Below are 22,938 nucleotides of genomic sequence, written 5' to 3'. Positions count from 1 at the left end.
ATTATTCTCATTCAAAAGTTTATCGTTTTCATTAAAAAGTTTATCCATTCCGATTCCTAATGTTTTTGCCGTCTCCCTTTCGAAGGCCAATGATGACTTCAACACCTCATTCTCTGATTTCAAAGCTGTATATTCCACATCAGAAATCAGTTTGGGAGCAGGAGTTTCCTTAGCTTCCTGCTGAGCACAAGACAAACAGACATCTAACACAGCACAAATCACACCTTTACTCTTTCGTTGTCTGATCTTTCGTGAAGCCTGACACTGCTCAATACTTTCTACCACTTTCTCTTGATTTTCCAAAATTTTTGGGCCCACTCCTTCCCCACCTGGGAAGGGAAACATTTGCATTTTTGCAGCAGTTTATCCATAGCAATCCTGCCGACTACGCCGATTTCTGTCACGTTAAGGGGTGTAGCCGATTAACCGTTACGGGTCCGGTCGGATTCAGGGTACTGAACTATCACAATCACAGATTCACCAATAACGCATTAACCGATATGGGTCTGGTCGGATTCAGAGCACTGAACTACCATGGTCACGGATTCACCAATAACGTATAACCGCCCTTACTCTAGTTGCGTTCAGTGAGAACTATCACGGCTAGGAACAATGCAGTTAAGTGCAATTTATTACAGCAACAGGTACACAGGTTCTTTGGATTGCCGGCGATAATTTACTGTCTGCAAAAGCAAGTTAGCATGCATGAAATACACAGGTGTGCAGCCTGGAAATTAACGCGTTAAAAGGCACAAAGACTCTACAGAGATTTCTAAGTTTCCACGGAGACATACAGTACAACCAAGTGTTCAAATCTCACCCAAAGGCATCCCAGTGGGGGAAGGAAGAGAGGCTCAGCCCATCGACTGAACCCAGGGGTCAGGAGGTCCTCGGGATGGTGTATTCCCTTGTGATGGTATCTCCCCTGACTGTGGTATCTTCCCTAACGATAGTATCTTCCCTAACATCCCCTCTCTCTTAGGCCAATTTATATTATTTTCCATCTTTTAGGTGGAGCTTGAGTGACTCTAGTCAAGCATATCTTAGTTACGATTGGTGAAAAGTTTTCCCGTCTCCATTTAAAAGAATAGGCTCCAAGAAATTCAGAGCGCGTGCTCAGTGAGGGGTGGTCGCACCTTGGAGGCAGATAGCTTTTGAGATGGAGATGTGTTTTGGTATTATAATGATATTATAACGAGCAAAAGTACACTAGAGTACAGCATGTGTCAAAACATGACAGGTCGATGGCCCAGGGTAGCAAAAAGTACGGCTTATCAGTCTCGGTGTGCACAAGAACAATCGAGTCCCCCACCTGGTCACAGAGCCTAGCCGTGGTGTCTCCACTCCACTCTATGCTCCATACTGTTCCTTAGAGCCAGCACACCAGGTTCCCCCAGTGCTATAGCATCTAAGGTTGGAAGCCTAGGGAATGCTCAGATAATGCAGCTATGCCCCACCATGAAAGCCCCTTCAATGCTGTACATTTTCTTTAAAATGTGAATATTAGTTTTATTTTCCTACTTACTTTAGGTAATTGCACCACATAATAGGCAATGGAAACTTCATAATACCCTGGTTGTAGTTCAGTTTCATTAAAACCCATGATATACATTCAGTATAAGGTCTAATACACCTGCTATTTTTCTCTTCTTCTTTTGAAAAGAAACTGAGCTAGAGTAATAAAAACTCCAAACAAACCCTGCCATTCAGCTATGGAGATTGACAGTGCTTTACTGCAATAGGTCATTTAACCCCAGTATCTCATTTGTGGCATTACTGGGAGTGACAGTCTGTGTGAGTAGCTGTAGAGCTCCCACCACTCTCTCATTATCAGTAGAGTGTAGTGGTTTGTGTATGTAAAAAGCCATGCAACTGGGATGTGCATTTAACGATAGCACAGAACAGCTCCCTCCTGTCACCTGAGTGCCGGCTGCATTTCCAGAAGCATTCCTTTCATGAGCAGGGACATCTCCCAGGACACCTGGCACCAGCTCAGCACAGCTTCTGACCCTCACAGCTGCAGGTGCACCAGCCCAGGAGGCACCTGGGGCTAAAGCAGCAGCGCTGGAGCAGGAAAGGACTCTGTTGTCCTGGGGCGGAGGTGAAAGGGGAAGCATCTGCAAGTCCTCTTCCAGAACCACGCTGAAGGAGCACTCGCCCCTGCTCCAGTCCTGCCTGGCATGGCAAGAGCAAAGGCACGTGGATGGGCTGGAAAGCTCAACATGTGGGTGGATCTGTCTACACCCAAATGCCTGGAGACAATTCTTGGGTGACACAGAAGCAGCTGTTATGAGAAACCCACGAGAGATTATGGGGGCAGCTGAGTTGTTTACATATTAACAAAATTAGAGCTGCCCAGAATGTCCTACTCAAACAAGAAACTTTCTCTGTGCCCCAAGTGCATGGGGTGCGCTAGCAGCGGCTGCTGCAACTTGCAGGCAGCGGGGCAGGGAGCACAGGGGTGGCACTCCAGCAGGACAGACACACGGAGCGGCACCGGGAGAACCCAAACTGCAAAATAACCAGGGAAAGGGAGTAAAGAGAGTGCTCCAGCGCTTCTCGGCAGTATTACCCTGTGCTCCCTGTGCCGGGAGGGGATGCTGACACCTCGGGCACCCTTCTGCCTTTCAGGGGAAGTGGGGGCAGGCCTGGGGGGGGATGTTGCCACCTGATGCTAGCGCAGCTCCAGCTCTGCAGGGCAGGGAGGCAGCGGGTCACAGCTCGGCTCGTTCCTTTGCCCCATCTCAAGCAGCAACAGGAAATCCAGGAGCTCTGTAAAATGACAGGGAGAGAGAGAGAGTGAAGTCCCTTCGCCTGGTGACGTCTCTCCTTCCTCTTTTTTTTTTTTTCCTGTCCCTATAAAGAATCCCGGGCTCGCATCAAACTTCCCAGTGAAGGCAAACCGGACCCGGAGGGGTGGGGGAAAAGGAGGAGAAGAAGCCCTTGGGCGGGCTGCGGCCATGCCCGAGCCCCTCGGGGTGTCCCCCGGCAGGTGACAGGACGGGACAAGGGGCTCGGCCCCGCCGCACCTGCGCCCCCATCCCCGCGGCCACCTCAGCCCCGGCTCCAGGCGGAGGAGACCTCGGCAGCAGCGAGCTCGCCGACCGCAGGACTTTATTATATCGCACTTTATTATTATTCTGGTTTTTTGTCCAAGTTTCCGGGGGGTTTGCTCAGCTTTGTAACCCCTTGCGTTACTCCGCGCCGTAACCGCCTCCCACCCCCTGAATTAAAAAACCGGGGGAAAAAGAAAACAAAACGAGGAATAAAGTTATCCCGGATTTAAAAACAAACAAACAAACTTTAAAACCTGCACCTCGAGAAGAAAAGACGGCGAACCAGCCCCGCGGCGCCAGGATGAGGCGGTGACCGGCAGCGGCAACTCGCTGCCCGCCGCGCTCTGCCCCTCCCGCCCCGCTCCGGCCAAGCTCTCCGCCCGGCCATGGCCCCCCGGCCCAGCGCCGCCACGGCCGCCTGCGCCCTGCTGCTGCTGCTGACGCCCGGTAAGAGCCCGCTGTCCCCGGCCCGAGCCCCGCCGGAGGGGTCCGGGACGCGGCCGGGGCCGGCGGCACCCGGCGCCGCCTCAGGGAGCGGGCGGGCGGGCGCCAGGGGGCGCCGCGGGGTCTCCCCGGGAGCGGGCGAGGGGCGCTGCCCAGGTCCCCTGAGGGGAGCTGGGGGGTCCCGGTGGGGTTGGGGGGGTCCCTGTGGGGCTTGGGGAGTCCAGGGGTAACCCAGAGGGTTTGGCATTTCGGCACTGCTCCGTGAAGTTACTTCGTTGGCACGTGCTGGGTGAGGGGGGTGAGGTGTTAGGTAGCGGGGAGTTGCTTCTGACGGCAGTTCTCCGTGAGTTTTGTTGGGTGGTGGATGGGTTTCACAGTACACTTAGCATGTTACAAGCCTTTTGTGGTTTAGTTTCATGAGGTGGACACACTGAAGCATCCTTGGTTTTCTTGGCTCCACTCAGAGATGTGTTCCTTCTGCAGAAATGCTCCCAGGCTGGCTGCACGGTGCTAGCCCAGTGCATTTCACATATCCCCTACAGCATCTTCCCCACAGCTCCCTGCACAATAAACAGTTATCCTCAGTTCGTGCTGCAAACTGCCTGTCCAGCTTTTCCTGAAAAAAAATAAAAAATGCTACCACAAATGGTGCAGGCCAAAGAGCCCTCCATGGCCAGCACTCTGGTGACCCTTGGGCCGAGTGCCCCAGTAAGGCTGGTGCTGTGGTCCCATGCCGCAGGGGACACCAGGACCTGCACCCCGAGGTGCACCTGGTGGGGAACAGGGAGCCTGTGTGTCCCTCGGGGGGGTCCTGTAACTGCTCCACCTGGCCGACACGTGTGTGTTAACTGGCAGTTAACGCACAGGCTGGAAGAGCTGCCCGTAGAAGGCGCGTTACCAGAAATCCAGCCTGGAGTTTCACAAAGGCATAAATCCCCATGGACTTCTGTGGATCAGAGGGAGATGACAGCAAGTGTTCGGCAGAATGGAGAAAGCACATCTTGCCACAAGCATTCCTGAAGTGGAGCACGGTGCAGTGGCACCCAAGTGGCTGGGTGAAAAGGTTGGCTAGAGATGGTACCCACACTGCAGTGCTGCCTTGGTTCTTCACTTACCAGCACTGCTTTCCTGGCACTTTTGGTGCTAGTAACTTTGGAAGTTGGTCCAGGCTCACCTTCTCATCAGTGCCAGGCAGAGAGGAGGCAATGTCTGCATCCAGTGAGAAGGAAAGGAAGACAGGCACATCGCTAACTGTCCCTGTAGGCAAAGGCTGATGATGGATTTGGAAGCAGCATTATGGCTGCCAGACCTTTGTCCATCATTAGGAAAAGAATCTGTTAGCACAGTGTCTGTGTGCCCTAATTAGGCTGGAAGCCAAACTGAAACAGGGCCAGGAAGTTGGAGGATTCTGGATAGCACTGATGTTAGTGAGGTATTAACTCCTCAAGCCACCTTTCCCTCAAAGTTCATCTCCAGCGGTGAATTGAATCAAACTCTGTTTGACCTCCCAAGGGACAAGAGGCAGGGATTTGTCCTGCAGGCTGTGGGTTAAGCCTTCTCTGGGATCTTTCTGGTCAAAGTTAGGCAGAGGTACGCTGAAGAACTTGAACCTGATTCAAACCCAATCATCTGCAGGGCAGACAGAAGATTTTGCAACGGTGAAAGACGTTGCCCCTGAGGTGCTGAGTGAGGGCAGTGCAGCTGCCCAGCCCCAGGGGCACCTCCCTGGTCAGGACTTCCAAGGCGCCCAAGAGAAAGGGAACACACATGGCCCTTACCAAACCTCAGCAAGGGAGCTGGAGTGCCTTCTCCTTCTGTATCAGTGGTTACAGCCGCTGTGTCGTTATGTCCTGCTTTGCAGCTCAGCAGATCACCTACATGGGCCAGGGATACCAGAGGACAGAAGTTGTCCATAGCCGTAAAACTGATCCAGATCAATGGGTGGTCTTCTTCAGAGAACTCCTGTGCAAGGAGGATCATTTGCTCCACGTCCGTGTTTAGCAGGGAGGAGAGACCGTGCAAACTTCATCCCAACAAATTCCTGCCTCATCTTAAAATGTAGCTTCAAAACATTGTATGTGTCTTTAAATTTCCTAAGACAGTTCTACAGGTATCATGAAATATCCACTTTCTTTTCATTTATTACAGAGCTTATTTCAAACTCTTTCTTGTACTAGTTAGGGGCTTTCTGCTAAAAACTTTTTACAAAGTAATAATAGTTGTGGAGATGCCAACAGCTGGCACAAGTTTTAGGTAGGCCTTTAAAAAAAAACATCTGAAAAGAATTATTGATGCTGGCAATACCTTCTGTAGTGTCTTTCGCTCCTTGGTATTATCATCAAAAAGTTTTTAATATATACGCTTTTCAAATAACTTTTCCGGTATTGGAATAAACATGGTAATTTCAATGATGTAACACTGGAAAACTAACAAGATTCAAGAATTAAAATTGGGTCCTGCCTGATCCCTTTGAAACTGAAGCAAGTTTGGAGTTTAACATTTTTATTTGTTTCATTTTGCAACTTCTTCTACAAACAGACCTACAAATATACCAGGAAAGGCAATTTAGCTTACTAACAGATGCATTTCAAATGTGCCACATGTCAAGAGCTAATCGAAAGCTTCGGGAGCTCAGAACCCTGCAAGCTTTCCAGCGAGGATGCCCAGTGCATGTAGCCAGAAGCACTGCAGAGCCGGCGGTGCACTGTTGCAAAGGCAGAAGCATCTAGGGTATGCTTCTGCCTTCCTCTGAGGCAGCCAGTGCTGGGAAGTGGAGGATTGGATAGCCGACAATATGGGCTGTTGATCGGTTCTAGTAAACCAAAAATGTGTCTCTTAATTGGTGTTATTTCTAAACATTTGCTTTACTGTGGGAAAATGTTATAAAAAGCAAAGGAGACTTTTTATAAGATTGTGATATATGAGCTTCTCTGCCTGAAGCTGCCACTTTCAAAACCAACTGGAAATCTCTTACACTAATTCATCTATTTAAGGCAAGGAAAAAAATGCAAAGTATTTCTGAATACTCCCCAAGCTTCTAAAAACCAGCATCGTACCCAAAAGAATACTGAGAATACAAACCAGATTGTTTGTTGAAGGTTTCTCTTACAAGAACTTAACATATCTTCTTTTAAAATTTCAAAAATATTTATCTGCACACATTTCCCCTTTGGTCTGCCAATACACATGAATCTAAATAAGAGCAACAGTGTACATTTGAGTTGTCTCTACTCCTTTCGTACGGTCTCTGAATTGCTCGCTGTAAGATGAAGTATTTGTGCAAAGCAGTAGTTCAACCCAACTCTGTCTGAAGTAATACATCGAGTCAGGCTGTATATACAATATGTGTATTGCCGGCAGGTTACCTTATTGCAAAAGGTTTCCAACAAGCACGGGAGATTTCTTAGGTACAGTCAGTGGTACGTGATCTGCCTTTTTTGTAAGTTTGTCTTCCAAACTGCCAGCACAGTTTGAAGGAGGGTGAAAACCTGCCTTATGCTGCATACACTCAGAGATGAAACGTGCCTTTTGCTTCCAAAGACATTTGCAAAGCATATGCAGCAAGGGTCACTTGATCATCAGCAAAGGACAGCATGAACAGAGGAGCTGCTTTCAGCTTACATTGCAAAACAGCTTTGGGGGCGGCAGCAGCAACCTGCATTTTTTAAAACTACACAGGAAATTTCCAGGAGGCAGCATTTGACTTTCACAGAGAGTATGAGAAGGACACTGAAGCTTAGCAGCCCTGCTGAAGTTCTTGTGCTTAGTTCCTTTCATCTCCTTTGCTCCACCTTTCCTTTTTTCTCTAGACCAGCCTGATGTCACTGGAATGGGAAATTACGAGTGGAAGCAATTAAAAGATATTCAGAATATCTAAACAACAGCCAGGAGCAAAATAGATGTGTCCCAAGTGTCTTCCTTCAGAAAGCAGCTCAAATGACTGACAGGACACAAAGGCTGCTGGGTGCCAATCGAGGCATTCCAGTTCTCACCTTTGGGCAGAGCATCTAGCTGTACTCCACCACATGGCCAAAAAAGCTGGCTACTTAAACAAGTGGGCATAAAATGTGTGCAATAGAGAACTGATCTCCTTGGTTAGGCCCTTCTTTAATTTTTCTTTTTAAGGCCACAGAGAAAATAGAAGAACCTGCCAAAATCAGCCAGTCAAGGTTATTATCTGGAAATGGCATTTAATATAAGCACATGCTTGAAGGCTGCCCCAGGGAGCAGAACTTTAGCAGCAGAGAGCTTGCCATCACCAGGAGCAAGCCAAGATTAGAACAAATCATGTGAAGCGAGGCTTTCTGTATAGGAGTTGTGATCTTAGAGGCTTGCCCATGAGCCATTTGCTTCAAGTGAGAAAGCAGGAAGGTTCGAAGAAGGTAGGGAGTCTGATCTCATGAGCCTGTGATGAACAAAACTGATTGCTGCCCATTTTGTGCAAACTCCACACTGCCCGAGTGCTGCACCCGCTTGTGTGGGGAACCCCGGCTCACCTGAAACCAGGTATCAGCACACATCCAGAACTGAACTAGGCAAATCTGGTGACCTGGCCAGATCTCCTGCATTTGCCATTAACGGGAATAGGAAGCTGGAAAGTGTCTCGAGTCCCGTGCCCACTCCACAGAGCTGAAGCTGGGCTTTTCTCTGCCATCCCTGAGGCAGGGTGTGCAGCACATGCGGCCACCACGGGCATTGCCCCACGTACCCCGGAGGGACGATCTCAGCTTTTTGCTTTCAAAGGCTTTGGAAATGCATGCAATGAATCCACATATTGAGGGCAGCTGAGCCAGTGCCCCGTGCAGTTGTTAACTTTGTATTAGGCAGTTGCTAACAGTTTCATACAGCTATGTACTCTGATGGGAAGTGAGTAAGTCTGTGAACCGTTTTATGATGGACAGTGAGTAAATGTGTGAACTGTTTTATAAGGCAGCCCAACACCCTCATCTCCAAGTCCTTGGATTAGCCTGTCTTTACAGCACATACTTTTTGTCCTCACTACATCCTACACCCCTCTCCTGCTCACTCCCCCCTTTCCTGGATGTCTCCTAAACTCCCCTCAGGGCTCAGGATTCCTTGAATTTTTACATTAGAAAAAGTCAGGAGGAATTTCTCAGCCCTTCCACTCTAGAGGTCTGCACAGTCTCTCTTCCCTGTACCAAAATGAATTTTGCCTTTACATGGTGCCTGGTGCAGAGATTAGGCAAGCCAGGGTCTGAGACCTGCAGCCGAATCCCTTGTTTTCTGGAAGCAGATGCACCAAGTCTTCATGCTGAACTAAACTTTTCAAGAGCAAATTTTTCAAGCCTCCCCCCCATTATCCACAAATGTAAAAGGAGTCACAGCTAGTGCACGGTGTGTGTGCAACCCATGTTCGGGGCTTTCACTGCAGCTCTAAGCTGCAAAGCTTTTAGCGCTGAAAAGGAATCTTAGACATCAGTGAGTAAGAAGGAAAGAACCTCTTCTAACCCTTCAAATGATGCAAGGCCAAACAAGCCCGTTTTCCTTTGTGCCCTGCTGAGAATGGCAAAAGCATATGCTCCCTGAGATTTCAAAATTCAGCCAAAAACTGGACTCAGGACCAGAATGTAAAGGAAATATATGGACCAGCCTTCTATTTTCAGATCACTTGCCTTTGTCTTCTGCATTTCCACATAGGTTTCCTTAGATCTTCCTGTGTTTTTCTGAACTGTGGGAACACGATTGCCAAGGAAGTAGAGAGGGGAGTTTTCAGTCCTTCTGGGATTGTTCTTGATTTGAGGGTCAAGGAAGCTTGACCTAGTCATTACCTGTTCCATTTTTTTAAAAAATCTCCATGAATTTAAAACACTGCAGTCAAAATCTCTGCTTCCTTAGAGCCCACAGCTCAGAAATTACACACCTTAAATTCTTCCTTTATAGATACCCTAAGCTCAGTTTGCAGAAAAAGCAGCAATCTCCATGGGGCTACTTTGCCCACTCCTCTATAGCTGTGGGTAAACTGGGACAGCCCCTATCACTCACGGGGATATGTCACACAAACACACACACACGAACAGCTATCCTGTAAGGGATTCATCCTGTTTGACATTAACCTATACCTCATTAGCTGAAATTAGCGCCGAATACAGTAATTTGGGAGTTGAAGCAATTTCCTTCTTGTCTCCAGAAGCCTGCAGCTGGTGATACGGGCACGGAGCCTCCTTAGTATCCCAGTCCTGATCCTAGATTCCCTCACTGCTACTGGGAAGGGCTTGCTTTGGCTCTTTGTAGCCACAGGGATCATCCTGAAAGCTGATACTGAGCCTGGACTTCCTGAATTTTGGGGTTTGGTTGCGCAGGGGCTGCTGTTTCAGACCTTTAATGTGCGGATGCCTACTACAGTGTGTCCTCCAGGAGTTATAAAAAGTGTTTTTCCCCTCTGCTTCTTCACTTGTTCTTCCAGCTGCCTGAAGCTGCCTCCCCGAGGGGCTGTAACACATGCCCACACAGTAGCATTTGGAAACCCTTCTTGTGGGCAATCCTAATTACAGTACGCCTTCATACAGGAAATGGCTGTTGGAAGAGATTGCCCAGAGCCCTTAACAGGAAGACGTATGCAACTGTATTTGAAAGGAGGGAAGTAAGGCACAGTGGATTATCAGTTGCAAGCCTCAAGGTCCCTGTCTTTCCTTGCAGAAAAATAAATCCCACAGGTGCAGTGTTGTCCAGCTCAAGGTATGGCCCCCCTCTCCACGCAGGGAGGGGGACCCACTCCATTCGCTGCAAATTAACACCATCAGTGCTAATTTGCAAAGATAAGGGAAAGGACTTCATGCACAGCCACTGCTTAAAGCCCAGGTACTGCTTTGCTCCTTAGCCCACGAGGAATATCAGAACTCCTAATGCAGCGCCCAGGTGTGGGAGAAATGCTTTTCCCAGACCCCTTTGTAGATGTATACGAGGCGAGGAAGTTATATCAGCTCTTGCTGCATGACACAGCGGGACAGAGAGCTAAACAGCAAATCTGGCTAGTTTTTAACTATTTGTACTATTACAATTACAGGGTGATTCAAGTGAATGTAAACAATGATGTCACCCTGAGAACCTTTTAAACACAATTTAAGCTATTACATGGTGTGAAGCAGAGAGAATCAGCTAAACTTTTAGCCTGCCACATTTTTTCTCTACAAACGGATGAGGTCTGGGTTATTTTCATTTTGTGTTCGTGCACTTGGGTCGATCTTTGCTCTCCGTTACACAGGTTTAAAGCTGAAGACAATAGCCCGTCTTTGAATTTGACTTTCTGTGACCGAGAGCATTTATTTTATTACAGTTGGTTATACATTTGTGGTAGGATCTGAGTGAGAAGAGAACTCGCCGAAAGCTGCATGCTTGATAAAGGTGGAGATTTTACTGATCTTGTTGGCAAATCCCAATTCATTTTGGAAGTGAAAAATTGCGGTGAGAAAGCTCAGTACCCTGCTGACTCTCTAAGAAGAGGGAAAGCCAGTGGGTGGCCCTGCACCCAGGCTGCAGCACCGGCTGCCTCGGGGCCAGCCACCCCGGCTGCTGTTCGTGGGGCCGTGCGTGCGCTCGCTTTGCGTTTATTTTGGCCCTGAAGGTCCCATTCTGCTAAGCCTCCCAGAGGTTCTCGTGCTTAAAAACAACTTTTCCTCAATCTTGGCAAACCTTCTGTTGAGTAAGGACGGAGTAACAGCTAAGGGAAGAGAGCAGGGCTTGGCCCAATAGGAATCACCAGAGAGGGTAATTAATCTCCAGAACCCTGTCAGCGTGAACCCAGCACAGCGTGCAATGGGGAGGGATTGCCTGGGGCAGAGCCTCCTTTGGCTACGCTCTCAGTGCAGTTGGCCCATCTCACTTTGAAAGACAGCCGTGTGTTTCTCACAGCTCATCATCCCACTCAGCGAAGACTTTTCCAAATATAATGACACCGTGGGTCTCTGGGAAAGTAAGGGCTGGTTGTTACCACAAAGCCACTAATGATCCCATTAACAGTTTTATTACTTAATCCACTGATACATCAGGTTCTAACTTTGTCCAGAAAGACAAAACAAGTCTTCAGTGTGATGTGTTTATAGGCTTGGAATTGCTCCGAATTTCTAGGCTGTGCTCACATGTGGACCATTTTCTCATGGCTTTTGCACCAAGTCAGATAAACACAGGTAGCTCCATTACCTGGCTCACTGTGGTGTGGTGCATTTCACCCCATGTAAAATGCAGCTCCGCTTGGGCAACATCACCCTGCCCTGATGAAAGGGAGGTACAGGCCAAAACAAAAAGGGCCAGTATGGCACGGCTGCTGGGATGAAGGAACTGCCTGGACAAGGTGAGTTTAGGAGAGAACAGGATACTGAAGGGGATGTTGGAGGTTTCCCCCATCTGGCTCCAGATGCAAATCCCCATAAAGAAATTTTGTCATTACATTTGAAGAAGGATGTATACATGTCTGATTTGGTCTTCTTAGCATTTTGGAGACGTGGGACTACTTGGGGATACTGTCCAGTCTATACTCCTTTCAACTAGAAAGACCAATAGATGTGGTTATTCATATCCTAAGGCCTATACCAGGTGAGCATTCTTGGAAGAGAACAAGGGACTAGAAACCCCTTAGGGGGTTCAGAAGTTTGGGCTTTCACAATGTATTCGTTGCAGTGTGATCTTTATACCAAGGCTAAAAACATTTGTTATAAATTAGCCACATACTCTGCCTTTTTTATGGTCGTCTACTTTGCATTTGAAATGTAATGTTCAAGCCTGCATGGTGAAACACCATTATTAATTTAATTTAATAAACCATGATGTAGTGTGCCTTCCTCTGGTTACTGAAGTTGATCTCTCTGTAAGTTTGTGCATAACTGTGGTTGTTATTAACATTCAATTGCTAACTTTTCTTTCCTAATGTACTATCCAGAGCGTCAGAGCTGGTAAACAATATCAAATAGGGCAGGCAGCCACAAACAGGCACTACGACATCCTACAAGTCTACAAGCACAGACTAATGCTCCCAAGAGAAAGGCTCTCCTTTCCTCATCCCAAGAATATGTGCCACAATTTGTTTTAACATTCTTCATGACGGTATCTTCAGCTTTCTCGAGAGTTTCTGGCACAAGGACAAAAGAAGAGGAAAGGAGACAGTTTTGTCTGGGTATAAATCTCAGTTTTCATTTGCCAAACTCGTCCTGCACTTTTGAGAAAATCAGGGCAGAGGAGCTGAAAAATCCGTGCTCAAAGTGGGATTAGGGGAAAAGCTAAAACTGAACTACTTTTGATTCCCATGGAGGAGAGTTTGCATAGCTGCAGTTCGAGGCCATTTACTCTTCCACTGTACTATATCGCAGTATCACTGTTCAAAATGTTCATGTAGACTTTTAAATGCTACATGGATTTGTGGCTGGTCATTGAGCAACGCAACTTTTTCTGCCTTTCTGTCTACCTCTGACTGGGATGTCCCTCAGTGAGACCACTTGAGCTAAGAATTTCAGTCTAAACATCTTCCTGGTGTAACAGGAATTTTATATATAAAAATCTTGTTTTCAAGATAGTTTACATTAAAAAGATTAAGGTGTCTTTCAGCAACAGGCAGCTATTGCTTGGGAAAAGAGGAATAATCACTGCAAGAGAAATGGCTGGGCAGAATCAATTATGCCAGAAATATGAGACAAAAAGCTGACAGCATGAACCTCTTACCAGCATAAATCAAATCCATTTGTAAAGGCAATGAGTTGTCGCAGGGTCTGCAAGTGCATGTGACAGAAATGTGCCCCGGGTAGCTCGCCTTGCCTCTGCAGTACTGCAGAACGTCCTTTAGGGGCTGGTCTGCTGCAGAGAAAAGCCACTGAAGTTTTTCTCCTTGTGCAGTGGCAGAGGGATGCGCATTCAAACAGCAGTGATGCAGTCACTACCCCTCCTCCTCCTCACACGGCTTCTCCTTCCCTGGGTCACACCTAGCACAACCGCGCTGTGCACCTGATAAGATGGAAACCACCAGCGTTGGGAACAAGCCCTTTTCCTGAACAAAAGGCAAAGTGTAATCTTTAATACACAGTGCAGTGCATGAGAATCTGCATAAAGGAAAAAATTGAGGTTTTTTTCCTAGGACCTTGGGATTTCTGTTCTAGGTTCTGGACATTTCTGATGTAGTGGTTGAATTCTTTCTGTGCATTTATTCTGCATCCTTTGAGCAGCAATGCTAGCTAGCTAGCAGTTAATAATGCCACAATTAAAGCCATCACCATTACCATTAGGGATAAATACTTCACCCTGATGAATCAGGCAGATAACGACTTGCAGAGCCATTGTTTTGGGCTGCTGCTTCTTTAATTCCCAGTCTTGTCTGGTGTCACCATACAAGGCCTCCCTAAATTTAGAGCAAGGCTAACCAAATGTAAAAAGAGACAGCAAAAGGGGTCAGAGAGCAACTTCAGGAGAGCCCAGAACAGCCTAATTCCTTTCGTCATCTTTCCTGTTTGAAAATCTTTCTGCTTATCTGGGTTCTGGTCTTGTCATCTGCTGGTAGCGAAAGCAAGTTTGTGACACCGGGGTGTGGCGGGATGCGAGGACGTATCTCAGACAGCAATCTCCTTGCCATGTATATGATCAAGGGAGAGGAATTCTCAGCATACACAGGGCAAAGGTCTCCTGGGCTCTTTCATTTAAGGTTGAAGTGATGTCCTTTAGCGTGTATTGTACTGCTAGTCTTTGAAAGGCTGCCTTTTTGTTTTGATTCTATATTGTTCTAAGTTAAATAGTAGGAAAAGAGAAATCTCTGCTGCCATAACATTCTCTTATAGGCCTATTCATTATAGATCCTGAGAGGAAACTGAGAGCTCCCCTGGACAATGCTCTGATACACAAATGAGCATACATTAACTTTCTGTAGCTGTATAGTTCATTTTTGGCTGCATTTCCTTTGCATTCTTAGGAACATGGAGTCGGGCATAATTTGGTTTTATGTCTTCCTCTGCCTTGAACTGCTGTCTTGTTAGACACACTGCACATCCAGCAGCCTCCCTGCAGCCGAGGTTGAGGGTGGAAGTGCTTCGGGCAGATGCGGTGGCGATGATGCCGTTGGTGATGCGAGGAGGGCCAGAAGCAGAGGAGACCAGGCCAGGTCTGCAGGATTTTGGCTGAGCTGGGAAGGAGATGGGGTGGTGCTGGCCAGGTGCTGTGCTCCAAACCAACCGAGATGGTCAAGGGGATTGGATGTAAGCTGCGACGTGGAAGCAGCTCAACTTCGGTTCCCTGTCCTTTGAGAAATGCCTTGGGGGAGCTCCCCTGGGGGCACATCTGCAATGTTTTTGACAGATGGCTAACTCCAGAACAGAGATGTTTGCTGCTTTTGTGCCTCTGCCCTTCTGTAAATCAGGGCAATCAGCACTTTCCCTCCTCCCTGGAAAGTCGGGGCAATAAACATTATGAAGAGAAAACGCAGCTCAGGCACTGCAGTGGTGGGAGCCACATTGTTACTTCATCTTTCGCTTCCATCACCAGAGAAGAAGCCATTTAAAGCTACAAGGATATTGAGGCATTTAAGGTTGTAATGATTAGGAATGGGATACCGCCGTAGGCAGTGCCTGAACTGTCAGAAATGAATTTCTCCCCTGTCCTCCAGACAGACTGCTACAGAACTTGGGTTTCTCTGCTGCTCTTTTGCACTAACATGTTTTGTTCTCATGTACTTTGCATGGGAACAGAGCCAAGCTGATGAAAAAGATTAGAGACTAGGTCAGTCATTGTTACCCTATCTCCTGCAAACACCTTTGAACAGTCTGATGAGTGTGACGCCTACCTCTGAAATGCTGCCTGTCCCTTCCAAAAGGTGTGTCTCACACACCACTCCCTGCTAACACTGCCTTGCAGAGTCTGCTTACCTGGGTACCACCAGGTGCATGGCGTTGATGCACAGGGCTTGCAAGGCTACAGTTTTTCTTGAATTTCTTTTAATGCAGTGCCTCTCTCAGCCTCTTGGCCCATACATACGCTGTAGCTTTCCTTGGAGGAATAATGAAGCACACATACACATGCACACACATATGCAAATGGATGCAGTGTCACTTCAATTGCAACCATAGCCCAAAAAGCCTCTTGGTTTTCATTTTGACTGTGTCTTCTGGCACAGAGAAATTTGCAAAGCTAATTTTCAGCTCCTGTCTAATGGATTCCCCTGCTGAGTGTCTGTTACAGTTAAAGGATTCCAGATTGAGAGTTTGTTCTCGTCTCCCCTGTGCACATCTATGTTGGAGGTGCTTTTTGGAGAGCTGGTTAATGAGCCTGGAGTGTGACTGAGTGTTTGTGCTGACATTCAGGAGGAGTTTCCCCTCCTCAGAGGAGGAAGGTAGCCCTCACATCCTTATAGCCCATTTGTATTCTTAGTGCATTCACCCCAGTAGAAATAAGGTACGTTATCAGACTGTGCAACAAATAGTGGATTTATCAAAATTGAGGAAGCAAAAGGAGAAATCCCTCTTTCTGGGAGTATGCTTGTTCTAGAATTTGCATGTTTTTTTCAGGAAGAGGAATGAGCAGCATGCAGCAAAGGCTTAAAATACTGCTGCATGCTACTTCCTCCTTGCCCCATGTGCTTGCCCCACTGGCCACCCTCACAGGAGAGGACGCTGCAGTCCACACCAGGTATTTGCTAGTGTCAGCTCTTTCCAGCCCCTATGGAACTGAAGAGAGGCTGGCCATGTATGATCCTGCAGCTCAGCACACAACTGGGAGCCAATTAACTTGACTTCTAATTCCTGCCATGCTGCAGGCTTCCTGTATGACCTTAAGTAAGATACTTATCTTATCTGTCTTCAGTTTCCAGCAGTATATAATAGCAATTAATTATCAACCTCACAAACATGTTGCAAGGTTAAATCCCTTTGTAAGCAATCACACAACTAATCTTAGAAATGCAGACTGCTACGATTATTATTGTTATTGCCATTTTGGCACAGACCTTTCTCAGGCTTGGGTGTTTTCCTATGAAGTCCGCTCCTACCCAAACCTTAAGCTAGGGCTTAAGTATCAGTTTCCACAAAAGACTTCCCCATTTTTCAGCACAGGAAGTTGGACCTTCACCCTAAAAGGCTCCTGGAGGGTGAGCATAGCCATGGAGAAAGCAAAAGATGGTGGGTGTTGGACCTGGGCACTGTCTAGAGGAAGGGTTAGGGTCAGGGTTAGGGTTTGGAGAGAGAGAGCGGAGTCCCATTGTGAGTGGGGTTGTGAAGGGGCTGCCAGGAAACATTGAGGACTGGCCAAACTTTCCAGTCCTGGCCAGTGTGGGGGGAAGTCCCTGGTGGGACGTGTATTGGACCTGGGGAGTGTCTAGAGTTAGGGTTTGGAGAGAGAGAAAGCACAGAGCCACAGTGTGAGTGGGGTTGTGAAGTGGCTGAAGAAAGAAACGGCATGCTGCAAGGCTCTGGGAATAAAGTAACTCTGCAGTAGTCCTCTGCAGAAGGCTGCAGAGACAGAGCCCAAAGTGCAGAAAGATGCCTCAGGGACCTACATGTCTCACTGAAGCCTGGTGTGGCGATCACTTAAGGGTGAGGGATGTATTGAGGTATCCTGACAATGTCTAGCAAAAGGGGAGAAGTCTCCCTCCCAGAATGACTGTCACAGGAGCCTCCAGTGCCAAGAGACCTGGGGTGAGATGGGTTTATGGACAATGGTGAACACAAATTCCACACTCACCTGGTAAACTCCATTTGTGAAGCAAGTCCAGAAAGGCTACGGGACACTAAGCGCTCATTCAGCCACTTCTTCAGATATACTCGGCCAACAATATGGCACTTCTCACGTGTAGTTACACCATCTAAAAAAGAGCGTGTTATTGAGGAGGTTGAAAGTTGATCTTTACACCAAGCTAAATTAGAATTAAAATTTCTTAATCTCTCACTGAATGGTTTCTCTCACTTAAAATGGGACAGCATGAGTTTTTATTTGAATATGCTACTCTATCATTTTAATTAGGAAGAAAATATATACATAAAACAAAACACCTGGGCATTATCAATATACATGGTTATTATTCTACTTGTCAGTTGGGGCAATCCATTTGTTGTGAACTGCAGCGCTAAGTACAGTATCTTTGTGCTCAAGATCAACATATTCCCAAGCTTGTTGTCTTTGGCATAGCCAATATTTTATCTGCCAAAGCCAATGTTAATGAAAAATTCCTGAGAAATTCCACATTTCAACACAGAAACACTCTGATGGGAATAACAATCTCTTCTGACCTTGTTCAAAAGCAGATATTGGGCAGGATACAAAATAGGGAGGTATTTCTGAACCCCTCTATCCAGGACTTTGGGTACTTGTGCTAAGTTTTTGATGCTTGTTCGCCTTCATAACTGGTATCATCAGATTGTGTACTCTCCATAGTACCTGCATCCAAAATCAGCATTGCTAGGAATGACATGCATGCAGTTTGAAACCCTGGGCTGGTGAAACTGAGAACTGCCTTCTAGTTTTGTTGCACTACAGTCTCATCTCTTTGAAGCAGTCAAGGTGATGCAGAACCTTTGTAATAAGTCCATGACCATATAGAAATGGGTTTCCCTTTTGGGGACAATGCTGATGAAATACTGAGTTGAGTCTTTTGGACATGGGAAGCAGGAGTGTTTGTGATCCAGCACAGTCAACATAAGCCTAGGTGGTCTGTAATATATGGGCTCATCTCCTCATTGCATGTGACAGTCTGGAAAATAAGGTCAAGCAAATTAAGTTGTGAAATACAAGCCCAGTCACGAGTGAGGTAACCTTCAATCTGCTACTGACTACAAAGTGACAGTGTGGGGAAACGGCAGGGACTAGTTTGCTCTGATTTGCATGAATTGAATTCCCACACCTAGTCATCTCCCTTAGGAGTTCAGAGTATCCTGTGTATTTTTGTTGTAAGCAGGGTAGTCCTAGAGCTGTGCCATAGTGAAATGGCTGACTTGAATGAGAGAAGATCCACCTGAATTTCTCCTTCAGTCCCTTCACGTGAGCCTTGCACAGTCAGACCATCCTTCCTGCTCTGAAAAGGCTTCTTGCCAGTCCCTATGATGTGGGAAGGATGGGCAAGACAGAGCTGTGCAAGTATCTCATTGTGGAGGATCCCAATGTAGGAAAGAGACGCCATTCTCAGGAGACCTTGGGACAAAGCTCAGAGGAGTGTGCTGGAGTTAGTCACATAGTGTAGTTTACTCTGTGAGTGGAGAAATGAGTGATTTTGTCAGCAAGTCAGGAAAAAAACCTATGCATGCAGCCTCTCCATACAGTGTCCTACAACTGAAACCTTTGTGCTATACATACACTTCAAGGACCAGAGCACACAGGGCAAAGGAAAATCAAGACTTACCACTAACAGGCATCCAAAGTCAGTGTATTACACACACACCCACACCTGACAAAAGGCAGGGCAAGCAGCGTGATTTATTCCCTCCCTGTTGTCAGAGTCTGTGATAGCATCTAGGAGCAACACAGTCTGTCATGCCCCAGAGACAGGAGAAAGCCTGACAGCACACAGATAAGAGCAGGTGCTAATTGGATGCTGTGGTCCAGCTCGTAGATGGGATGCAGTGTAAATGCTCTGGTTTCAGCCCCTGGAAGGCACCCTTTTGCCAAATCCTCCCCTTTCTTTGGAGCCTGCTGGATAGCAGTGGCTCAGCCGGCAGTGAGAGCGTACCACGCTTCCCCCGTGTAGACAAGATCTTTGATGTGCTTATGTTGAGCTGCTACCTTTATTTCAGTTTGAAAGGCAATGCGAAGGGAGGGACAGACTCTTGCCAATCACTGACTTGCCTAAATATTTATCTCTGCTAAAAACAGTTTAGTTTCTGGATTTAGCCCAGCGTTGTTTCTGATGAGAGACATCAAACATAATACACACGAATCAGGGACAGCACATCTGGCATTGCCTCTGTGCTGTAGGAATATAAATAAAAGAGCCAGCAAACTCCAGCTGGTGAGTTATTTGTACTGCAACAAGGCTGTCAGCTTTCTAATATCACCACCCAGTGAGAAGTGAGTGCCATGAATCACTTGGGGCAGCTCTGCGGTCCCCATTGGCGTGCGTCTTTCTCTTTGCATGGGAGGACTCGACAGTGAAGGATCATAAACACTTTTTTCAAACTGATTTGCAAGAGTGCTGTATCCACTGAAAAGAGTGGCGGGCCAAGCCAGCAGCGCTGCCAATATTTAAAACATTTCTCCGACACAATGATATTTTATTTTTGGAAGTATCTGATTCAAATGTTCTTTTCCTGGAAAGATTCCTTCTCCTGCCTGCCTCCCCCACCTCCCTCAGCCTGCTGGTGCCAATATTTCTGTTGCAACTTCCTCGCTCCCAGCCGTTTCCTACTATAGATTTCCCTCCCCTCTCCCCTGGAGCTGGTGCTCCAGGTTGCATTGTTCTGCTGGCCTGGAAGGAGGCAAAAGTCGACGCCGATGCAGCTGCCTCCAAGATGTCCACGGGTCATGCCATGGGGCTTCAAGCTGCTGGGCTGAAAGGGCACGAACATGGCAGGGAGGCCTGGCAGTGCTGGGAGGACAGCTCGGTTGGACAGGTGGGCCTCCACCTGCCTTCTGTCATGGAGCAGTGGTGTGAGGGCCTCCACCTGCCTCCCTCATGGAGCAGTGGTGTGAGGGCCTCCCCCTGCCTCCCGCCATGAAGCAGCGCTGCGAGGCCTGGTGTGTGTGAGGAGCGCCGTGCCCACGCACATGGGGGCGCTTACACGTGGCGTCTCCCCTCCTTTCCATTCTCTCAGCCCAGGGCAGCGCTGCCCCCAGAACTGGTAGTGCCCGTCTTTTACTCCTTCACTCTGCAGGCTGCCAGCAAGTGATAAGCACAACCTTTAGCTGAGCAGAACTTGGCATGGAGACCTGAGCAGGAGCCTTGTAGCTGAAGGTTAAAAAAAGACTGCAATGCCCAAAGAGATGATTTGACCAATTTAAGCAAAACCATCATAGGGAGCAGCCATGAGATTTATCGCATCGTTTCCCTGGTTAGCCCCAAACACCAGTTTTAGGTGCTGTTAAAACAGTGGAGGTCAAATTTACTATGGAGGGCAAAGACCAGTGATTCATTTTCCCTTCTAGCCACTTTTCACCTTGAATAACAAAGGGGCCTAAACACAGAGAACGTTTGTTCTTGAGCGCTGCCAAAACCTTTTTTTAAAAATTATTTTTTAATAAACCATCATTAAAATCTGGGCCCATTGCCTTGACAAAAGAAAAGAATATATTTGTGTATACTTAAGAGACGGGAAAGAGACTGTGCGCCAGGCCTAGTCACAGATAAAGGAATTCCGGACATTATTCCTTGCGCTCCTAGGGGTTGTGACATGGGATTTCCTTTCAGAGTGGTAAATAGCTCAACAGTTGTTGTAGGACAGGGTGGGGTGCTCAGTGCTTTCTTAAAAATGGGGAGAGATGAAAGCACATTATGAGAAGGCCGAGCTGAATGTGTGTGCACAGTGAACCCCTGTGAATGGGGGTGAGGGGTGCACCCAAGGCAGCAGCTCCAAGTTTTGCCCTCCCACGGCTCCGTGGCTTAGAGGTGCTAGCAGCTGATCTCTGCTTTGGGAAGAACAGGTCCTGCCATAGTGCGTTAGGTTTAGCTCTTAGGAGAGAGCCAGAATTTCAGGGCTTCTTGGCACCTTGTGGATTCCTCCTAGATTGACTCCTGGTGTTTGGCCATGAAAATACAATGGCAAAAAAAAAATACTCCCTGGCTTTTCTCAAAGCCAGCCCCAGTCCCAGCCTGGTATGAGAACAGAAAGGGTGGGGAAGGTGGGTAACCAAAGCTTTGAGCTTCAGGAGGAGACTCACCGCGGTTTTTAATGAGAGTGAGACGTCCGAGGGCTTTGGTAACTGAAAGCACCTTTCTCTCTTTTGCCAAATCCTGCACAGGACTGGGGTAAGAGGTCTTTTCTTTTAAGAAAACAAAAGAACTAAAGCTGCAGATTTTATCCTCTTTGCATTTTAAATAGAAGAACATTCAACTTTGTACTTGGATTACTTTTTTCTGTTGGACTTTGCTTTAAGGACTCACCCAAACGCACTGATTTTGCAGTGTCGGGGGAAGCTGCGAGAGGGAAGGAATGTGAGTCTCTTGATGAGGGAGAAAAGAACATTGAGCTGATTTTATATTTGGATCTGAATACAAAACAATTTCCCTTCCTCCCTCTTCCTGCAGCTCTCCTGGAGGGTCAGCACAGATTGCAGATCCTAAACCTCACCGTTCAAGCAGGGCTTAAAGGGGAGAAAGAAGCTTTGCATTTTACTATTGTCCAAATCCTCAGGATTCAAGTTTTCGATACTAAATGTTCAGCTAAGGAAGCATCAGTGGAACAGAAAAATTAGTATATTGCAGAAGTTTGCAAACAGAAGGTTCCTACATGAGCCTTCTCATTGCCTTCTTCTATTTTGTTGCTAGGTATCTGAATTACAGCTATAATCCTTCTACCATATGACAACACACCTGCAAATTTCTTTTCCTTTTGAACCAGAATGAATAAAGCTCCCAAAATAGGAAGGCACGTGGCAGCATGCTTGTAAGATTCATGGAAAGTAGGAAAGTCTAAGAGATTAAAATGCTGTTTCCAGTGCAAGAGTCAGTCTTGATCTACTGTAACTGGCCTTGCTTCACCATGAATACGATGCCCAGGAAGGGCTAGAGATTGAAGTCATAGCTGCATGCAATCCCTACTGCAGCTCACTGGCTCGGGAGCGTCCAAGCCCATATAGGACACATGGAAGCTACTAACCAAGCTCAGAACTGGTGACTTCAAAGGAAAACCAGAAAATTCTCCGTCTTTCTCTTTGACCCCTTCCTAACATAGCACATTTTTGTGAAAACCAGGGAAAAGAGAAAGTTCCTTTGTTCATTGCAGTAATAAAATAAAATATCTTCTAAAATAACCGTGTGACTGGTCTAAGGTACAACAAAGACAGCTAAATGAATCATACAGAGAATTACTCATACATACACATTTTTAAAAAGTAAACACGTTATGCTTACCATTGTTAACTTGCAAGCACACCAGGCTGTACAGTCTGCATTACTGCTCGTGGAGAGTGGGAGAAAATCAGCTGAGGTGCAGCAGAAAAAATAATTCCAGTCAGGCCCTAGGAGGGCACCCAAACATTAGCACTTCTCCTGTGTGGATATGGGGCTGTGTGGCAGTCACATATCAGGAGAGTACTGTTTTGCTTGTATGAAATGGATCATGTTTTTAAGAGCCATGTAACAGGCTATAGGCTATTGAATCATGCTTTTTTGATATCTTTGTACAATCACATTAAATTCCTTAAGATGAATTGTATTTTCATGGCCAAAATACAAACAAACAAAACTTTTGGAAAAACAAACAGAAACCTTTTAGAAAGATTTTTAAAAAGCTAAACAGATCTAATACTTGTTTTAAGGACTTGTAATTATAAAATAGCTCAGTTAAGTTAAGAATGCCAAAAACTATTTGCT

The 22,938-nt window shown here is 46.8% G+C and overlaps 2 protein-coding genes across 12 annotated transcripts in view; one reads left to right on the top strand and one right to left on the bottom strand.

The window, feature by feature from the left end:
* LOC310880783 (uncharacterized protein) overlaps positions 1-22,938 on the bottom strand; it is a 302,960-nt gene that overhangs the window by 64,603 nt on the left and 215,419 nt on the right. For 4 of the 9 annotated variants that reach the window (XR_014571916.1, XR_014571917.1, XR_014571918.1 and 1 more), the window contains 2 exons: positions 17,163-17,283; positions 2,669-2,772 (listed from right to left, as the gene is read on the bottom strand). Coding sequence is in view for 1 of the 9 variants with exons in the window: in XM_083797115.1 (XP_083653241.1) it covers positions 2,745-2,772; positions 17,163-17,283 (149 nt within the window). In the remaining 8 variants the exon portion in view is untranslated. Of the gene's footprint in view, positions 1-2,572; positions 2,773-3,316; positions 3,454-17,162; positions 17,284-22,938 lie in introns of those variants that run through there. The other 5 variants (XR_014571919.1, XR_014571920.1, XR_014571921.1 and 2 more) reach the window with 2 other exon arrangements.
* LOC310880776 (vascular endothelial growth factor receptor kdr-like) overlaps positions 2,854-22,938 on the top strand; it is a 137,059-nt gene continuing 116,974 nt past the window's right edge. For 2 of the 3 annotated variants that reach the window (XM_083797100.1, XM_083797098.1), the window contains exon 1: positions 2,854-3,503. In XM_083797100.1, coding sequence (XP_083653226.1) covers positions 3,443-3,503 — 61 coding nt within the window. In that variant the 5' untranslated portion in view covers positions 2,854-3,442. The remainder of the gene's footprint in view (positions 3,504-22,938) is intronic. The other variant, XM_083797099.1, reaches the window with a different exon arrangement.

The sequence above is a fragment of the Anser anser genome (genome assembly GCF_964211835.1).
Source record: "Anser anser genome assembly, chromosome: 13".
Classification (NCBI taxonomy): Eukaryota; Metazoa; Chordata; class Aves; order Anseriformes; family Anatidae; genus Anser; species Anser anser.
The sequence above is the reverse complement of the archived record's forward strand: the minus strand, read 5'-3'. Positions and strand labels throughout refer to the sequence as shown.